The sequence below is a fragment of the Chelonoidis abingdonii genome, chromosome 5, assembly GCF_003597395.2.
Source record: "Chelonoidis abingdonii isolate Lonesome George chromosome 5, CheloAbing_2.0, whole genome shotgun sequence".
NCBI classification, from domain to species: Eukaryota; Metazoa; Chordata; order Testudines; family Testudinidae; genus Chelonoidis; species Chelonoidis abingdonii.
In genome coordinates this window covers 74,577,598-74,598,555 of record NC_133773.1, presented here as the reverse complement: position 1 = coordinate 74,598,555, position 20,958 = coordinate 74,577,598, and the positions used below count along the sequence as shown (strand labels likewise).

Below are 20,958 nucleotides of genomic sequence, written 5' to 3'. Positions count from 1 at the left end.
ATTGTCCTTCATGTGGGAATGAATGATACGGCTAGATTCTCACTGGAACGTATCAAAGGAGACTATGCCAGACTGGGGAAGACGCTTAAGGAAATCAAGGATCAGGTGATCTTCAGTGGGATTCTGCCAGTTCCTAGAGAAGGGCAACAAAGCTGTGACAAGATTATGGTGATCAACAGATGGCTTAGGCAGTGGTGCTATAAGGAGGGCTTTGGGATGTATGGCCACTGAGAAGCATTCATGGACAGGAGACTGTTCTCTTGGGATGGACTTCACCTGAGTAAGGAGGGAAATAGACTTCTAGGATGGAGGCTCACCCAACTGATTAAGAGAGCTTTAAACTAGGAATTTGGGGGAGATGGTTGGGAGATGTCCAAGTAATCTCCACGCCAGAATTTAACAGTGAGAGGGAAGAAAACAAAGTAAGAAATTGACATAAGGAGGAAGGGTTAGTGTAGATACAGTCTGATAGTGATGCCTGGTTGGTAGAATGCGTGCTAAACTGGGTAAAATGTCAGTAGCCAAGCGGCAAAAAAATAAGATTCTGTAACTAATGCGAGGAGCCTAGGTAACAAAAGGAGGAAATAGAGCTTACGGTGCAGGGAAGTGAACCAATATTAGTAGGATAAACAAAACATTGGAATCAAGGTCAGACTGGGAGTGACAGGTTGAAGCTATGTCTGTTAGGAAAGACAGAAATAAAGGCAAAGTGGTGGAGAGCAATGATACACGAGAGGTTAACTGGTAAAAGAAAATAAAGTATGGAATGGATAAGACGAGGACTGTCTGGCAAATCACGCTGGGAGAAAGCTACTAGACTCCCCTGAGATAGTCTGTGGGGTGTCGCTACAACACCGGGTCTGATTGGATATGGAACAGACCGTTTAATGTTTTAATGAACAGTAAAACTAATGGGCATTGGTGATCATGGGAACTTTACCTCCAGATAGAGACTGGCGGACAAGTGCATATACAATAATAGGGCTCAGATTTTCTGATAGCGAGGATTTCTTCACAAGTAGTTGAAGAACCAACTAGAGTGGATGCATTTAGATTTGGTTTGGTAATAGTAGGACCCATAGAAGAAAGGTCGTGAGGGACCAACCCTGATTTGGTAAGGATCAGACTAATCAGCTTCAAACTAGAGGAAGGAAAACAAAATAATATCTGGACTAGGTTTGAACTCAAAAGGCTAACTTAAAGAATAGAAATTTATAGGAAAGTGATTGGGACTGAAGAACTTGTGGATCCTAGAAGGCGGAGAGGCCTGGAATTACTCAAGCAAGCTGCAGAATACTATCAGAAGCCGAATCCCAAAAAGGGAAAAAACCAGGCAGGGAGTTGTAGACCAGCTGCCGATGAAGCAGTATCTCGAGAGATGATAAGAAAACAGCAGAAAGCCACAAGGAGTGGAAAGATGGGCAGATTACGCAAGAGAAAGCTACCTACGGAGGTCAACCATTAGGAATGAAGAGAGAGAGGCAAAAGCCATGAAGTTGGACCTTGGAAAGGGAATTAAACCATAGAAAATGGTTGCGATAGCATTAAAATAAGAAAACAAAGAAAGAAGAAGTGGACGTCGAACACTGAGAATGGAAGGAGTTAAGGAAACCTAAGCATGGCCATATAAATAATACTGTCTCAGTCTTTAATAAGCTAATAGAGGAGCTTAGGGATAATGAAGTATCGACAAAATGGGAATGAAGATATGGAGGTAGAAATTACCACATCTGACTGGAGAAGCAAATGAATCGAGCTTAATGGGAAGAAATCAGCAGGGCCCAGAATAATCTCTCCAAGAATAAAGGAACGAATCATGAAATGAAGCCCATAAGCAAGAATTTAATGATCAGTAAACTCAGGTGTGGTTTTTGTGCAGGGTGTTTTGGTGTTACCTATTGCAGAATGCGAACAATTATAGTTTAAGAAAGGGAAAAAAGATCCGATAACTATGGCTGTTTAGGTTTACATCTTAGTGTGTAGATCTTGGAAAAAATTTTTAAGAGAAAGTAGTTAAGGACATTTGAGGTCAATGGAATTGGACAAATACAACATGGGTTTCACAAAAGTAGATGTGCCAAACCAATCTCCTTTCAATTGAGAAGATGCACAATAATTAGACAAGAAATGCAGGGACTAGGTTACCTCAATCGCACCTAAGCACGTTCACATGGAGAATTTGAGTTTAAATTGGAAAAGAGGAATCAATATAAAATTGAAGGTGGATAAGGAACTGTTAAAGGGGAGATACAACGGGTGATACTGAAAGGAACTGTCCACGCTGGAAGGAGTTACTAGTGGAGTTCTCAGGGGGATCAGTTGGACAATCTTATTAACCTTTATTACTGACCTTGGCAAAAAAAGAGAAGTGATAATAAAGTTTGCGGATGACACAAAGCGTGAGGTATTGCTAACAACAAGAGAAAGGACCGGGAATCAATACAGAAGATCCTGGGACCTGTGAACTGGATAATGGAATAGAAAATGTAATAGTGAAATAGCAAGGTCACCATTTAGGATTAATAACTAAGATTATCGTATAAATGGAGCACATCAAGTGGAATAACAGAGGAGGAAGAAGACCTTCGAGTATTGGTTGACTCGGCAGGATACTAGAGCTCGCCATGCGATAGCCGTTAAAAAAGCTAATGCTGGTTGTAGAGCATCAGCGATGGTATCTCAGGAAAGAAGAGGTGTTAGAACCGTAATAAGGTCAACTGGTGAACCTCATCTGAATACTGTGTGCAGTCTGTTTGGGTATTCCCCCCGCCATGGTTTAAGAAAATGAATCAAACTGGAAACACAGGTTCAGAGACGGGCTCTACAGAGACGAGAATGGAATACCGTGCTTACGAAAGGCAACTGAAGAGCTTGGCTGTTTACCAATCAAAAGAACGTTGAGGAGCATATGTGCTCTATAAATATCAGGGGATTAAATTAGGGAAGGAAGGGAATTATTTAACGTTAGTACAATGTAGACACAAGAACAAAGGGTATAAACTGGACATAGGCATTTAGACTGAAATTAGACAAAGTTTAACCACTAGAGGAGTGAAATCTGCACACGCCTCCAAGGGGATGTAGCTGGGGGCAAACAGACATATCGGCTTTAAGACTAAGCTGATGAAGGAGGTATGAAGGGATAAGCCTAATTTTTGCAAAGTAATTGGCAACTGATTTTGATAGTCAGAGGATAAGCTACCAGGGTCCGTGTGATGATTTAGAGGGATGGGACTGAGTATTGCAGAGAAGTTTCCTGATCTGGCATGAGCTCGCCACAACTCAGGAGTAACTGATCGCATTTGGGCGGAAGTGAATATTCCTCCAGGCAGATTGGAGAGGCCTGAAGGTTTTCGCCTTCCCTGCAGTGTGGGCATGAGTATTCTGGAGGATTCTTCTGCAGCTTGAGGTCTTCAAACCACAATTTGTAGACTTCAACAACTCAGACATAGGTTAGGGGTTTGTTTATAGAAGTGGATGGGTAAGATTCTGTGGCCTGCATTGTGCAGGAGATCAGACTAGATGATCATAATGGTCCCTTCTGACCTTAAAGTCTATGAGTCTATATATCAATACACCTCTACCCCATATAACGCTGTCCTCGGGAGCCAAAAAATCCTACCATGTTATAGGTAAAACTGCCTTATATCGAACTTGCTTTGATCTGCCAGAGTGTGCAGCCCCGCCCCTCCCGGAGTGCTGCTTTGCTGTATTATGTCTGAATTCATGTTACATCGAGCCGCGTTATAGTGGGGTAGAGGTGTATCACTTTTCACAGCAGAAGACTTACCATCTAGCACAGGCATGGGCAAACATTTTGGCCCGAAGGCCACATCTGGGTATTGACTTTGTATGGCAGGCCATGAATGCTCATGAAATTGGGGGTTGGGGTGCAGGAGGGGGTGAGGGCTCTTGCTGGGGGAACAGGCTCTGGGATGGGGCTGGAGGTTTGGGGGTGCAGGAGGGTGCTCCGGGCTGGGACTGAGAGGTTCAGAGGGCGGAAGGGGGATCAGGACTGGGGCAGGGGGGTTGGGGCATGGGAGGAGGTCAGGGGTGCAGGCTCTGGGCAGCACTTATCTCACACAGCTCCTGAAAGCAATGGCACATTCCCCCTCCTACACAGACATGCGGCCAGGCACCTCTGGCCCTATCCACTGGTGCTGCCCCTGCAGCTCCCATTGGCTATGGTTCCTGGCCAATGGGAGCTATGGGGGTAGCACTTGGGGCGGGGTGTGGAGCCCTCTGGCTGACCCTATGCGTAGGAGCTGGAGCGGGAACATGCTGCTGCTTCTGGAGGCCACGCAGAGCAGGGCAAATCCCCAACCTCGCTGGAGCAGGACAAGTCCCCGACCCTGCGCCCCGGCTGGAGTGCAACAAACCCCAGACTCTGCTCTACGGTGGGAGCTCGAGGGCTGGATTAAAACGTCTGAAGGGCCGGATGTAGCCCCTGGACTATAGTTTGCCCACCCCTGGTCTAGCAAGTTTTAGGGGGAAAAAAAAGTGCAGCCAAAAAAGCAAAAGAAACAACAACAAAAAAAGACAGGAACATGCAAAGCACCTTATTTGTGTTTCTGTTCTGTTTAGGTCCAGTAAAGAAAAGAGAACTGTAAATTATTTTTATTACTGAATCTGAAACCCCCCTACATGAATAAATTACAGTGATTTGGATGTGTGTATGTGCATATTTATTTGTTTTTCCTAAAGTTAATTAAGAATTTTAGGAAACATTGTCCATGCGGCCACCAGCAATAGTTGATGGCCACACTCCGAGGTCACCAGAAATTTTGTTGTGAGAACCCCTGTAGCAATGTATACAAGGCCAATTGAAAAAATAAATACTGTGATTTCTGAGAGGTATTTATTAATTCAAATCAAGGTAATTTTTTGGAGACGGTACTTTAACCATCTTTTCCTTTTGTGTCCCATAACTTAATACAATTGAATATAAAACACAGGGACAGGTGAACAATTTTTATTCCATATTTCAAGATCTGCATTACAGTCTAGTAATTTACAGGCATGTGCTCTCTGTAAATCCTTTAGGGCTGGCACTGAAATGTTATTTTAATGCATTAAGTTTATCAAAGCTTCTACAGCCATGATTAATTAAGATCTAAGCCAACTATTTCAGTCTAGTCAGCACAGAATGTATGCTTACATTTTATTCATTATAAAGTATATATTATTGGTCAGAGTCCAGTGTATATAATACCTTAAATGCACACACCTGAAAAATAACATTTTCCCATAATTTCAGAAAGATTTAACAAAATACAGTAATCATTTATTTTACTGTCAACTCCCATGGAATTAGACAACTTTGTCTTACCTGTTAATTGGTCATAATCAATGTAGATTGCCAGTGGCTAGCATTGCCTACTTGCTGACTGGAGTAGGAATATGCAAATTTCTCTCAAGATATCTCCTCTCCCTTTAAAAGTCAATTGGATACTTAAATCTCCAGAGAATATCTGTTTTGGGTGATGTGAAATAGCAAATCTTGTGGGTACACTCAGGAGTAGTGTGGTGTACAGTCCTAGAAGAATGGAAGAAAAGGATCCTTGCAGGAAAGTGTGTCTAACTCACTGATATGTCTGGAAGAGGAGATGGCTAATAACGTAAGTCATTTTGATTGTAAGAAAATAAATGAAGCTTTCAGAGGTTCAAAGAGGACTTTAAACCCTACACCGAGGCTCCATTTTGTCACTAGGTGCCTGGTAAACTCAGTGGAGGTGCTAGACTACTTTAAGTAATTAAGGAATGGGATTGCCAAATTATCCAGATATCTGGTTAAGAATAGAGCTTTGAGGGCTGATGTTTGTATCCACTTGGAAATGTATCAGTCCAAAGATGAACCCATCCTAAAGGAAATAATGAAAGGAATTTACAGAAGTTTTGAGAGGATAGAAACCCATGGACTCGAACCCCTGGAAGAAAACTCCCTACACTGATCAATGGGTTCATATGGTCAAAGCTTTATTGGATGGGAAGAGAATCTCTATAATATTGGGGAATAGCCAAAAGAATCCCAGTTAAACTCTGCCAACCTTTCAGTTATAAAGACTACCTTGGCAGGTTACAGACAGAGAACTGGACCTTTGTGGAGATAACCTAGCTATGACTTGGAGAGTTACACGGTAAGAAGGTAAGAAACCAAGATCTTGAAGGCCAGTCCTTGAAATTAGTCTGTGAGATCTGAGAGACCTCTTAACCTACTGTGGGGAATCTTTCTTTTTTGGACATCATATGAGTTCTTTCAGTTGACAAAGCTTCCGTTCATGTAGGGCAGTTAGACATAAAAGACTTCGTAGACATGGCATTGTGAAGTTCCCTGTTGGCTGTATTCCAGTGATTTAGCTGCCAGCTCTGCAAATTCAGCTTGAGTTCTGGGAGTCAAGCGGAGTTCTTTCTTTCCTGTGCATCTGCGACAGCCACCATCTTGGCAGACAACTTGGGACATCTAGAACTAAAATCACGAGCAGCTACATCTTGAGCTAAGGAGCTATAAGTGGGGTTGTGACAGATTCCTATCCTCTGAAGATCAGCACAGAGCAGTACTTATAAAACACTCTTCAGTGCGTTATACATAGTCACTTCAGTTACACTTATATAACACTTCAACATATTTTCACAGGTGTGTCTTATTGAAATTTAATACAATTCTGTTTATAATACACAAGATGGAAAAGCATCCAGCTCAGTCTCTCATAACTCTGTTGACTCTGCAAGGTTAATTTTGTCCACCAAATTAAGCAGATATGACTCTGAATACACATAAGCAGACCTGTTAAGATGCTTTTTTTTTAAAAACATACAGTCCCTTTTCAGAATGTAACTGTATTTTATGGAGGCAAGAGCACATGGAATATCTGCTGCTAGATGATGCTGGGTCTATGGAATCTTCGCCCTCCCTCAGTGAAGATATAATGATACCTGTCCTGCTAGGCTGTGAACTTTTTCTCTGTCAGAGACAGACTCTGCAGAAAGATTGAGTTTGAAGGATGGGAGCCCTGAGCTCAACTGCTGTGGTGGGTTACTGGCTAGTGCAGCAAGTGGCACCATGTTAAGTTCCCCTGTGGGCATAGGCCTGTGGTCCATGAAGCTGATGGCAAGCTGCCAGAAGCTGATCCAATCATAGAGAGATCAAAGTGACTTTAGTCATAGAAGGCTGGGAGACAAAGAAGGCAAAGGCAAAGCAGGAAATAGGGGGAAAAAAAAGAGAATAGTTGGAGGTGGGGGGAAGGAATATCTAGAGTGCAAATGCTGGAAGTTTTGATGCTGCAGAAGGAAGACTGGGGATGAAGACACCAGCTGACTTTTAAAGGGCTAAAGAGAATGCCTAGAGAGAAACTTGCATAATCTTGCCCCTGGATAGCAAGTAGCAGTGCTACTTGGTAGTGATCTGGATTGGCGGCTCCTGTAATGCATGGGTACTGTTTTTTCTCCATCTAGAAAAGCCTGCGATGCAAACTGCTTTCAGAGATAAACCTTTTATTTTAAGTTGAGATGAGAGCGTTGAGCCCAGTGTCCTGCTTTAGTCTATTTGATTTGCAACACATACTCACAAGGTGAAAACTTAGTGCTGGCTTGGTCACCCAACAAATCAGCACTTTAGTTTTACTTTTGATACATTTTGTCATTAGTGTATTTTGTACTCTACAATTGCTCTTGTTATTCTAAAAATGAACCTGTTGAAAAATACTGGTTAACTATCTGTTCCTGCAGATTAGCGATGGACTAGTTATAGAAGGTTTGACATGAATAAGCACCCAAGTTTCCAGTGGTTGAGCTTTGAAATAAAGGGAGGTCCTTCTCCCTATATTTCAAAGGTTAGCCTATGTATAATGTGTAGGGGGAAAAAGCTGCGAGATTATGATGGACTTCAATTTGAGGGACATATACTGGAGATTTCATGCTGCCAGTAATAAAATATCCTTGGAATTTCTAAATATTATAGCTAACAAATTTCAAACTCAAAAAGTGTTTCACCCAACACACAGAAATTCTATAAAAGACTTCTTCTTGAAGGATAAAGAGGAACTGATCACAGAACTAAAAATTAATGGTAACTTAGGTACAAGTGATCATGACTTGATCATATCTATAAAGTCTAGGCCAGTGAGAGAGAGATACTTGGTGCTTTAAAAGGAGCAATTTCACAAAGCTGAAAATAATTATGAGCCACATCAGCTGGGAAGAATTTAATCAGAAAAATGTGAGTGATGATTGGGAATTGTCTAAGAACTCGTTACTTGATGCCCCGAAAGCCACAATTCCACAATTGAGGAAGAAAACCATATTGGTTACAAACTCATCTGGTTAGATGGGAAGTGAAGGCATCTATAAAAAATAAAAATATATAACAAATGGAAGAAGGGGGAAGTTGATATTATTGAATATAAATCAGAAGCTAGGAATTGTAGAAAATTGATAAGGGAAACAAAGGGACGCAAAGAGAGATTAATGACCAGCAGAGTTAAGGACAATAAGGAGGAGATTTTTCAGGATATTTGAAATTTGTCCATTACAAGATGGAAATATAAGAACTATCAATAATGCAGAAAAGGCATTATTGTGTGTAATAAATATTTCTGTTCTGTGTTTGAGAAAAACAGATGATGTAGTCATATTTTATGATAAAACTCAATTCTACTCGTATCTCAGGAAGATGTTAAATAGCAGCTACTAAAAGTTAGACATTTTAAAATCAGCCACTCTAGATAACTTACTTCCAAGAGTTTTAAAAGAGCTTGCTAAGGAGCTTGCTGGATCATTAATGTTGATTTTCAGTAAGTCTTGGAATATTGAGGACATTCCAGAAGACTGGAAGAAAGCTAATGTTATGTCAATATTTTTAAGAAGTGTAAACAGGATGGCCGGGGAAATTACAGGCCTGGGCAAACTAATAATCGATCCTGGGCAAGATAATGGAGTAGCAAATACAGAACTTGATTGATAAATATAATTAATGCTAATTAACATGGGTTTATAGAAAAATACATCCTGTCAAATTAACTCGGTATTTTTTTCCCATGATATTACAGGTTTGGTTGATAAAGGTAATAGAGTTGATATAATAGACTTCTATAAAGCATTTGACTTGGTACTGCGTGAATTTTTTATTAAAAACCTAGAAGGATATAAAATTAACATGTCACTTTAAATGGATTAAAAGTTGGCTGGTGAATAGTGTCAAAATGTGTAACTGTAAACATGGAATCATCATCAAATGGGTGTGTTTATAGTGGGGTCCCACTGAGACTGGTTCTTGGTCATACACTAGTGAACATTTTTATTCTGGAGCTGGAAGAAAACTTAAAATAATCACTGATAAAATTTGCAGATGACAAAAAATGGGGGAGTGGTAGATTATGAAGAGGACGGGTCACTGATCCAGAGTAATCTGGATCATTTGGTAAACTGGATGCAAGGAAACTATGTCTTTTAATAGGGCTCAATGTAAATCTATACATCTAGGAACAAAGATTATAGACCATACTTACATGATGGGAGATTCTATCCTGGAAAGCAGTGACTCTGAAAAGATATGGAGCTTGTTGTGGATAATCAGCTGAACATGAGCTCCCAGTGCAATGCTGTGGCCAAAAGGGTGCAATCCTGGGATGCATAAATAGGAGAATCTCAAGTACAAGTAGAGAGGTTATTCTACCTCTGTATTTGGCACTGATGTAACTGCTTCTGGAAGACTCTGTCCATTTCTGGTGCCCACAATTGAAGGAGGATGTTGATAAATTGGAGAGGGTTCACAGAAGAGCCACAAGAATGATTAAAGGATTAGAAAACATGCCTTAGTGCAATAGGCTCAAAGAGCTCAAACTATTTAGTTTAACAAAGATAAGGTTATGAGTTGACTCGATTACAGTCCATAAGTGCCCAGATGGGGAACAATTATTTAATAATGGACTCTTCAGTCTAGCAGAGAAAGTTACAACATGATCCAGTGGCTGGAAGTTGAAGTTAGCCATATTCAGACTGGAAATAACATATACATTTTTAATAGAGAGACTAATTTACCGCTGGAACAGTTTACCAAGGGCCTTGGTGGATTCTCCATCACTGACAATTTTTTAATTGTTTGGATGTTTTTCTAAAAAAAAACAAAAAGAAAACATGCTCTAGGAATTTTTTACTGAATGAATCATAGGCCTAGCAGATCTCTGCTCTCTCTTGTAGCCCAGACCATTGTTTTATTTTAGTTTTAGTGTCATTTGGGATTTCAAGGCAAATTGTATCTAATATTGTATTGTACAAATGGGGATGCCTAGGGTTCAGAAGCAGACAGACTGGACATTTGTCTGTCTGTGATTCTTTCAAGCTGGGGAGTCATGGGCTCAAATTTTTAAAAAAAGGTTCAGAATTAGGACTGAGGTTACTGAGAACCAAGTTTTGCATCTAATTGCAAATGTCTCTTAGATACTGGCATCACATATCTAACACTGACTCATCACACACCTCTTTACACCTCCCCCCCATTATGCCAGCCTCAGCACCCAGTCTGTCTCTGCTTCTCTAACAACCATCACTGTGCCTTTTTCCCATGTCACTTGCAACACATGGAACATCCCTGGCTCAGTCCACAAGGCCATTTTACTTCTCCTCGTTCCTCCCCCTCCACCCCCCCCACCCCCCAAAAAAGATTCACTTCTACCAGGATGCCTACAATTAGTTAATCATTAAACACATTTATGTACATAATTGAAAAAAAATAACCTGTTTCACTGTGCTCTGCACATACCATTGCTGAATCACCACATGGTCCTAGTGCTTTAGCCTGTCCTTTCTTCACTACCCTCATTCTATTGTTTTCATTCCATCATTGTTTGAAATTAGATTGTAAGCTCTTTGGGGCAAGAACTATTTTCTTATCTGCACAGGGAGATGCCAAGTACACTATTGGGCATGTAAAATAATAAATATAACTATCTAAGGTAGCTAGACAGATGTCACCAAAGGTCTCTGGCATACCTAATCATCATGGCAGAAAGCTCTTCGTTCAAGTACCATCCATGGAAGGAGATACTTTCTCTATTAAAATCACACTGTCAGCCAATCAGTGTGCAGAGCGCTGCCACATAATATTTGGAAGTTTCACTTCACTGGGTGATAGTACTGGTATTATTGATGCCTGGCAAGCTTACTGTACGAAAGTAGTGCCAAAATATACACCTTCACAGTGTTGTCTGAACAATACAGAATTTGGGAAACACCTGAAATGTTTTTCAATTTATCTCCACCTAAAAGTTAGTTAGTATTCAATTTAACATTTTGAATGACAAAGTTGCTTTTTCCTGCTTAAATCATTTTCTTGGGTATTGTGCACACAGAACACTCTCAGAGGTAAAACCATAAGGTTACAAATACTCCTCTATGACAGTTACAAGGAGGACAGAGTTGGTTAAAAATAATGCCATCAGCTACAGAGGTACCAAACTCTGATTCAGATCCAGAGTACAACTTGTAATTAGAAAATACTGCATAGGGTAGAACAACTAAGGTAGCCATATTACTTACTCATTCAAAGTTTTTCCAGGTGAGGACTTTTGTTTGGGAACAAGAAGTCTCATGAACCTTTGACTGCTGTGTGCAGAGGTGCAAGGTATTCTTTCTGTTAAACCTGCATCTCCACCAGCAGCCACTACCTTAAATATTATTGCAGCTCCTCATTGGCTTATACTGTGAGATCGTTTATGGAAGCTCATTCTTTGTTTCAAAGAAGATGAGCTCTCAAAAATGATGTACAAAACCAATTCTGGGGTTCTTGTGGTCTTTGAACCAACAGATACAGCACAGATTTGTGGGCCAGCTAGGTAAGTCAGGTTTCCTAGTTCAGTCCTAGCCAGCCTCTACTTTGTGAGCAGTTCATGTATATGTCTAGTACCCATCACCAAATTGCCTCAGGTCAGTTTTTCAGTTTGAAGGCTATGAAGTGGTTTTTATAGCCACCTGGACTGATATTAAAATACATTTTTTTTCTTTTTAATTTTCTGATCTAATGCAGATTTTGCATGTTCACATAAAATGCTGGATGACAGAAGTACAGCATGGGTGGTAGCAGCTGTGCAAACTTCCTAATACTGCCCTGCTAATGTGCCTCAACCCTGATCTACCTGACTAAGATGAAAGCGTAATGAAGTCTCCATCTTATTTAGTCTTCAGCTTCTGCTGAGACTGCCAACAAGAATGCAAACTGGCACCAACTGTGATGGGAACACCTGTCCTTTGTGAAAAGGACTGAGACCACTAAATTCATTTCACTGAGCTAGTTTGGACCTTTTGATACTAGTTTTCCATGGCCCCAGAATTTCACTTAGGTCAATGGAATGTAAGCACATACTGGGTTAAGAAATGCATGCCCATTTTCTTTTAAACTCAGATCTCTTTATCATGATGAACAGTTCTGAAGACTAAACAATTTATTTCAATATTTAAGGAGCATTTTGTCTATAAACTGACCTTATTCAGATATAGAAATACGCATTACGTTATGCTATTAAACACCCTTACTCATTGTATCAGAGTGGGATTGCTGAAAGCATTGTCTCAAAACAACCTGACCTTTCTGAAATCAAATCACTGCTAATAAGAAGTGAAATCTCGTCACAACGTCAGGACTTTTTCAGCAAGATTACTTTTCTGACATGTCAATCATTCTGACAGATTAAAGAGCTGCTGATGCCTCCTGGAAACGTTTGAAAATAATTCTGTTTAGAAATAGCTGTGCTGACATAACTTTATTTTGCCTCTCACCCCACCTTTGTTATTTTATGACTTGAAATATTTGCATGAAAACAAGACCTTGCTTTCTTAAGAGTTTTAGGCGGACCTGTTGCTTATTCCACTTTCTCTAGTTAAGGTCCTATCCTTTGTTACATTACAGTTTCTGCAGCAATTACTTTTGATGTCACAAACAGATTTAATAACCTTAAAGTGAAGAATGAACAGCAGGAGCTGACGAACTCTTATAAAATAAAGATTTTATTTTCATGACCATGTAAATAGAATCTCTCCTCCCAAACCCCTATGTTTTTAGAAACAGAAAAAATGTAGGGACAGTTCATCAGTTGGTGTAAAGTGGCATAACTCCACTGAAATTCATTATATGTAGAACTAACTCTAAATAGTGCTTTTTAAGAATTTTGTATAAGATATAGAGAAATGAAACATTTGATAAGATTTGAAAAAAATTAAATTACATGTTTAGTGGGAGTTCTCAAAGGACCAAAATCTGCCATTTTGGAGAGATGCAGGCTGATGCTGAACAATTCAGCAGATTCTCTGCATGCAATAAAGGAGGCAGAATTTATTTTTCATTCTGCCTTTTGAGCTGTGCAGATTTTTGGGGGGTGGTGGTGGTGGAGGGGATATGGCTGTGGGAAGATTTGTAGAATTTCTACACATAAAATCACCATGGAACTCTATTGAGATCCATGGGAGGCTTTTCTAGGTATTCAAGGCAGGATTTGACTTTCAGTTTAACTTTATGCCTCAAAATCTCTAAGCTGCAGATGACAATTTATGCCTAACTTAAGCTTTTTGGTGAAGGAGTGGCCTGGAGCAGCAAACCGCGGCCATTGGGAGCCGCGATCGGCCAAACCTGCGGACGCGGCAGGTAAACTAGGCAGGTAAACAAACTGGCCTGGCCTGCCAGGGGCTTTCCCTGCACAAGTGGCAGAACAGGTTTGGGAACCACTGGTTTAGAGCCAGATCAATATTGAGCACCTGGAAGAGGCATAGAATGTCTTCGCCAAAACAGCAGTCTAGTACCCTTTAAATATTTTTAAACGTCAGATGATTAGGATACATTCATACACTGAATGCTATAAGCTGTGCAATGCATTGTTTAGTCAGGTGTGCTGGAGCATTTAAAGCAGTTCTCCTTTGACCCTTCTACCTCAGACATACACTATTGATACCATGGCTTTGAGGGTTTGGGGCAAGTCCAAATAGATATCCTGGGAATTTCATTTTCACCTTTATGCTTTAGACATCAATTTTTCTTCTATTTTCAAATCCTCTTTCCTCATGCTTGAGATGCAAATAAATTGTGCTGTGAGTCCTGCAGCTGAGAAGACTGACAGTCTGTAATGACCAGTCAAGGTCTAACTACAGACAGCTATATTAAAAAAACAAAAAACAAAAAAAAAAACCCCCAAACCCCTTTCTGATGAAAACTCAGATTATCACCAACCTCTCCTGGGCTCAGTGAAAGAGACCCTAAGGTTAAAATCCGGGGTCTTGTCTTCTATGCTGCAGTGTAGTGAGTCTCAAATTAAGTCTGAACAGTAACATATTTAAAGACATAATGGGAATAGTTTAACTCTGCAGACAGATTGCTCCTTGAATATTTGAAATAGATCTTTACTCACTTGCTGCAATTCTCCAACATACAGTTGTAATTCATACAATTGATTTTTCAGGACATACATCCTGAAGGCTCCAGATCTGACATGCTCCTCCTAAAATGTGCCTGTGACCTAAAGTTTGGAAGCTATAGTCCCAAACAGCACACAAGTGGGGATAACAGTCATCATCACAGATACAGCTGAAAGAGCAGTAAACAAAACAAAATCACCTTCAGCTGTCAGGCTGGACAGTTTAAGTATGAACATTTGGTTAGCTGGCCACACTTCTAGCAACAGAATACAACATTTTCAGATTAATTTCATACATATTTTTCAAAGTGACAAGTGCTATTACAGCCATCTCTTGTAGGCTTTAATGTCTGCATTCACATTGCTTTCATCTGTTGGTTCAGGTTTCAAGTAAAACCAGGCCATTTAAATGTGCTCTTAATTTTAGAAATTCCAGAACTCTCTACTATGGCCCACATTGGTACTCACTGATTTTCACTGAGGAAGAACAAGCCTCTCTAAACAAATTTTTAACCCACTAACTCTTCCCCGACCATGCCAAAAATATGTCAGAGCTGATGGACACTATATGCCACAATGATAATCAGTGCAAGAAAATTCTGTGGTGGGTTGGATAGTTTTTTTGATGCTACTAAAAAGGTGAAAATACTGAACTTTTTTTGAATTTTATACTTGGCTTTCATTTCCTAACTGCCCCATCCAGAAATTTACAATGGCTTAGCTGAAAACTGTGGCACAGTCACGGTTTTTAAAATGATTTCATCAAGTTCTCTGCAAAAGAGCTAACTAGTTTTACAGGACTGCCTACCTCCTTGCAAAAAACAAAAACACCCCCTCTCCCTAAAACTCCTATAATTCCTGCAGGATCTTGTAAGCTGCACTGCAGGGAACCAACACTTTTTAGCTGATGCCAGTGTACCAGTGCTTATTTGGCTATAACTCTCTATGACTTCCAATAAATAATTAGCCTGTCACTCATGATGCCTCTTATGTCTCTGAATATTTTGATTTGATTTAAAGCAATTTTAGTTTTAATAAAAATACTGGAAAAGTAAAATTAGATTTCCAGGGGAAATCTTTTCCACAAACCTTGCATTGTGCTGCTATTATTGGTGCATATACCTGCTACTGAATGACTTAAAGATTTTGTAGCCTTGTTAATCTTTTGGCCTTTAATCTAGATGAAGGCTGGATTTGAATGACAGTTGATGAGTGTTAGGTAGGTTGTATCATATATGGAAATCTGATTTAATTGCTTTGATGGACTTTTTTTTTTCCAAATGCTGAGGAGAAATGGGACTTTTGAAACCTTAGAAGTCTATTTCATGCTTCATTACAACACAATTCTAAACCCTTATATTTCTACCATTCCTATTTTGGTAATGAAAGGAATGTAATGGGGAAGTGTTTAAAATCATCATCAGCAATCTGAGGGTTAATCCTGCTTAACCTAACCTTTATTAAGAGAATGGTACCAGATCATATAGTTTGTCTGGAGTGCTGGGGGACTGTTAGCATTCCGCCAGTGTGAGTTAGTTCTTAACCTGTGATTTCTGCAGGTCCCCATAGCAGTCATGCACACTATATACCCACCCCAATACCATCCACTCATAACTACTCACTACAGCAGGATTTGACCTGAGAAACTCTAGAATTTTGTTTCAATTTATTAACTCAGAATGTTTTGAAAAGTTTTTTAAATAAAGTTTTCCCTTGGCCAGCAAGGGAATTGTCAGCCTGAAGTTCTCAGCAGCATCTGGTGAGGCTCTCAGCCAAGTTCTTCAGATACTGTACATCCACAATGACAGCCTATTGGCCTTTGCCATGGCATTTGCTTAATCCTCAGAAAAGACTTCCTGGATCTAGGAAATTTAATTCCTGACTCCTTCGACCCAGATGCTGGCCAAAATGTAGTTTGCAATCTGTATGTAATCTGTATTTTTCCCTAGGAACTGGCCTTGCCATTAAATTTTTCTAAAACAGTCATATTAATATGTTCAAAAATCCACTGCTGAGTTTCAGATAAAGGATCACATCTGTTCATGAAAATCTTCTTCTCAGCTGGGTTGCAATCTATACAGCTGTTGCTTACCGGATGGAACATAGTTTTGTCCTATGGGAATAAGAAAAAAAATAGAATTAAGTAGTAAATGCCAAGTGATTAAAAGTGTTCTCATTTGCTAAAACTTGGTTAAACACAACCCTAGTTGAGATTATTTAGTTTTCTATAGATATTCTCTGAGCAATAATCTGGAGTGAAAAACAAGCTATTATTGGGGAGATATAGATAGCTGAGTGATTTCTTAGGACAAAAAGTGTTTGTCTTTTATCTTAGAGAATAAAAGCACAGAGACAAATGGCAATAAGCAGTGATCTAGTTTCCTATCTTTCCAACTTCATGAGACTCTAAGAAAAGTCTGATGTGCTTTCTGTATACGTCTGACACGGACTCCATGTGGCATTGGTTGGACAAGTCACTTAAATGCTCTCCCTCACTGTCCCCACTTGGAAAAATGAGATGATAATATTTGCTTCCCTGCCTTATGGAAGTTTTGTTAGTATTAATATTTGTTATGTGCTTAGAAAACAAAAATGGATATTTATTATTAACTGGGAGTTTTGGTTAGCTGGAGTTTGGTAAAATCAGGACTGCACTGTAAAATAACGCAAGCACAGTCCCATACAGTTTGATTTACATCTGTGTAAATTCCAGCTGCACCGCTTGTTAGAGAACACTAAAGACTAACATTGAATTTGAATCTTAGATAAGGAAGAAAATATCCACTGGGTGCTAATATTTGAGGGTTGGAAAGTTCTAATGTGTTTGGATTTTGTGTGGTGTGTGGGTGATTAGATAGCTGAAAAGTTTCTGATGGCTGTACAATACACTTACTCTAGCTGTTGAAACAACATTTCAGATAATCCCTGGTAAACATATCCAGGTTTCCCCCACTGTGCCAGGCATGACACTGCCAACATTTAATACTAATCCAGGATGTAAACACTTGCACAGCCACAGAGTAGAAGGCAAGAAAGAGAGTAAGAGACAAACAAGAAAAGGTTCCTGTAATTTAGTCTGACCTATTTCTATTTTCAGTACCTGCAACAGACAGACCAAATTCAAAAGTGCAAGGCCCAGTTCTGTCCTTCTGGCCTTTTTGAGGTTTTTCACCTCACATATCATTAGTCCCCAAAGCTGGCAGCTGAATACAACTTTTTTCAATATATTTAAAGTAAAAATAATTTACAAAGATTCTGTCACTGCTGACAGGGCTAAATTGGACCATAGGCTTTATCTGGATCACTCATATGCAGGCTCCTACCCTTGCTTTCCTCACCTCTGCCTGTCCATGCCATTTGTGTGAGCTGGCAGAATATTCCAATTTGCAAGAATCTTGGTCTTTCAGGGCTAGGCTGTGCTATTAAAGTAGTGCCCTAAGGAGGGACGGGTGCAAAGCCATGCTGCCCAATGAGAATATGAGACACCCTTGTGCAGGTGTGCCCTTCTTTTTGTGGCTGACCAGCTCTAGCGGTCAGGGCTAAAGGAGTGTGGAGATTGCTCCTCCTTGCCTCCTCTGTGGCAGCTAGTGCTAGCGCCAAGCAGTCCCTGCACCCAGGAGAGTGCAGTGACTGTAACTGGCCCCTGCTCTGGGGTCTAGGGAGTGGAAGACTCCTTACATCCTTCCTAACCTTTTGCACAAGTGCCAACCAGAGTCTGGTCCTCTGTGCTTTGAGACATCAGGATCCTTGGAAACTGAAATACCCTGGTTGTACACAAGCAGAAAACAACCTGTTCCAGCAGGAGAAATGTGCTATTCAAGAGCACTGCTGCCTTACCAAAGAAAGCCTGTGCATTTCTGGGTTAGTACCTGTAGTGCAAATTTTTGGATTCATTATGGTTGTTGCTTTCCTTTTACAAGTTTTTGTAAATAGAAAGCAGACAGTATCCCTTTAAGAACAGTTTTTTATTACTCTGAAAAACTTCTTGGTTTCTTAACAAACATTTATCCATTCTCATCTCTAGTTTTCTCTGGCCTAAGGTTTAATTATTACTGGGTTCATGGATTTCAATGGAAATGAAATCAGGACCATAAGCTGTAGCAGTAGTTTGTGCTGTAAAGCATAATTTTCCACTTGGAGCCAGAGAGACATAGGCATAAATCGTCCTTCACAGCCCGCATAAAAAGCCACAAGAAATCCTCCTGTAGCTTTCAGTTCTGTCAGGGAAGAGAAATGAGATTTTTTTCTCTGCATGTGGGCAAGTCTGATTATTATTTTAGAAAGAAAACCTTTTCCATAAGATAATGGACATACTAGCAGCCCTGGATAGCTCAAGTAATTGGTTCGATGTCTCATTACCTTTCACTTCTTCTTTAACTACAGCCAAGGTCAGTAGTGACTGAAAGTCATTATCCTTGGATGTCTGCAGTAGTTTATTTAACAGGAGGTGGGAGTCTCAGCACAGTTTCTCCCAGACAGGTGTCCTCATGATAAAAACCTCCATAAGAATGATCCACCCGTTAGTCTCAGAGAAGAAGCTAAGGGCCTAATGTACATGGTGAGAGAATTCCTCTGACAGTTTGTCCCTGCGCCTCTGTCAGGCAGTTGAGCAAAATGCTCTTTGTACCTGCTTTCTGGATAGAGAACTTTAGTTTCTGATGTTGTAAATCTAGCATCTTTCCCAATCACTACCCTTAGAGTAAAACTATAGTATAATTAAATTGGTCTTTCACAACCGGCTTTGTTTTTTTTAAATCTACTAAATCCGTCCCTACTTAGATACTCACAGAAGCTCTACAGATGGCAATAAAAGAGTTAGAGTGGATAAACTGAATCATGCTTTATCAGACTCAAACCATCTGGAGTGATGCTAAAATAAAAATTGAGGGCAGGTCCCTTTATTGGGAGAAATGGAAAATGAGAGGGATTGGCTAATATGGAAACATGGCAAAATTTGCTTCATCTGAGCATTTTATAAGATTGATGACAAAAACTAGAGTACTTTACGTGACATGAGAAGAATTAAAAATAAGAATGCCATGTGATCACTAAGAAGGTGTGGGGGTCGGTAGGCATGGGGTGGAGCAGAGTAACAGATGTGGTCTTTGTTTATGAAAAGGGGCTGTTTGTTGCCTACCTATAGACTATTATTCTTATGGATACTTTTGCACCATTAGTTTAAAATTAATAGACACTTTGCCAGCATAGGAACGTTGGTTAGAGGTTTGCTTCTTTGGAGATATTTACATGCCAGCAGAAGCCCTAGTGCAGATACAGCTATACCAGCATAGAAGTGCTTTTGGTGGTCTAGCTTATTCCTTCAGGAAACTAGTGTAAGCACTTTTTGCTGGTATAACTTGCATCTACATTAGAAGGGGTTTTGCTGGTATACTTACATTGGCAAAAGTTTCTAGTGTAGATCTGACCTATATCTGATGTGAGGCAATCAAAAACTATTTAATACACAGTCAAGCTCAGCTGAGAAATCAGCTTAGACCTGAGCAAGGGGAATATATTTAACCATTAGTTTTGCAGTGTCAGCAGATCCTTGTTTTGAAGTTATGTAGCCAAACCAGAGGCACTTGTGCAGCTATGGCAATTAAGAAGATAGACTGCTGCAAGGTTTGTATTATGGTTAAGATTGTCAGCACTTTCATCATAAAAAATATTTTCAAGGAATTTCTAATTCAGATGTAAACATTTGGCTTGCTGAGAATTTTTATGAGATCTCATCCCTCTAGATAACAAAAACAAAGCAGTACAGGGGACTTAAAGGGACATACACTATAGTGTTTTTGAAAGTAATACTATTTCATTGGCTGTCTACTGGAGTCTGTCCACATCAAAAGTGATGAACCAGGTACAGAAGACAGTTCCGGAGCTGCATTTTGTCACACGTATTTGGTACACCAAGCACTAATGAAGTGTTAAAGTTGTTAAAGCTTCTTTCTAGCAGCTTGGATAGGCAAAAAGATAAATTAGAAGTGGATCTGAAGCAGGAAAGAATTATTATAGGGGTACAAAATGAGATATTCAGCTGCTGTACATTGGCATAGCTCCACTGACTTCAATGGTGCTCTTCTGATTTACACCAGCTGAGGAGCTGGTTCAGATATTGTAGCGGGATTACAGATGCTATCTCAGTTTCAAAGATATCACATTTCTGGAAAACCCTTTGGCACATCTCTGCTTGCAATGTAAATACTGGATTAAATGGCGAAGGTCAATAACTAGACACCTGAGGAAAATGTCAGTAGCTAAACTATTTCTAATGGTTATAGTTCAGTTTACTAGAATACATCATCTCAAACTAGAAAGTGCTACTGAGATATGCGCAGTAAAATCCAAATCCTTGCCCTTATGCTCAGTTTGAGTAAATCTGGGAGCACGGGGAATGGTGGTTATGTGCAGGTGATCGATGGGTGGGAAGGAATCCCTCAGCATTTCAAAGAAAACTGCACAGATTACAACAATGAAAGGGTTAATCGAAGTCAGTAATTTGTTAATAATCTTATTTGAAATCCTGTTGGTATTACTATGGCACTGTTTGCTCTGAACACAGTTT

At 39.9% G+C, this 20,958-nt stretch overlaps 1 protein-coding gene across 2 annotated transcripts in view; it reads right to left on the bottom strand.

Annotated features, from left to right (window-relative positions):
- Window positions 1-16,284: 16,284 nt before the first annotated feature.
- GALNTL6 (polypeptide N-acetylgalactosaminyltransferase like 6) overlaps window positions 16,285-20,958 on the bottom strand; it is a 919,665-nt gene continuing 914,991 nt past the window's right edge. For both annotated transcript variants that reach the window (XM_075066784.1, XM_075066785.1), the window contains exon 13: window positions 16,285-16,506. In XM_075066784.1, coding sequence (XP_074922885.1) covers window positions 16,339-16,506 — 168 coding nt within the window. In that variant the 3' untranslated portion in view covers window positions 16,285-16,338. The remainder of the gene's footprint in view (window positions 16,507-20,958) is intronic.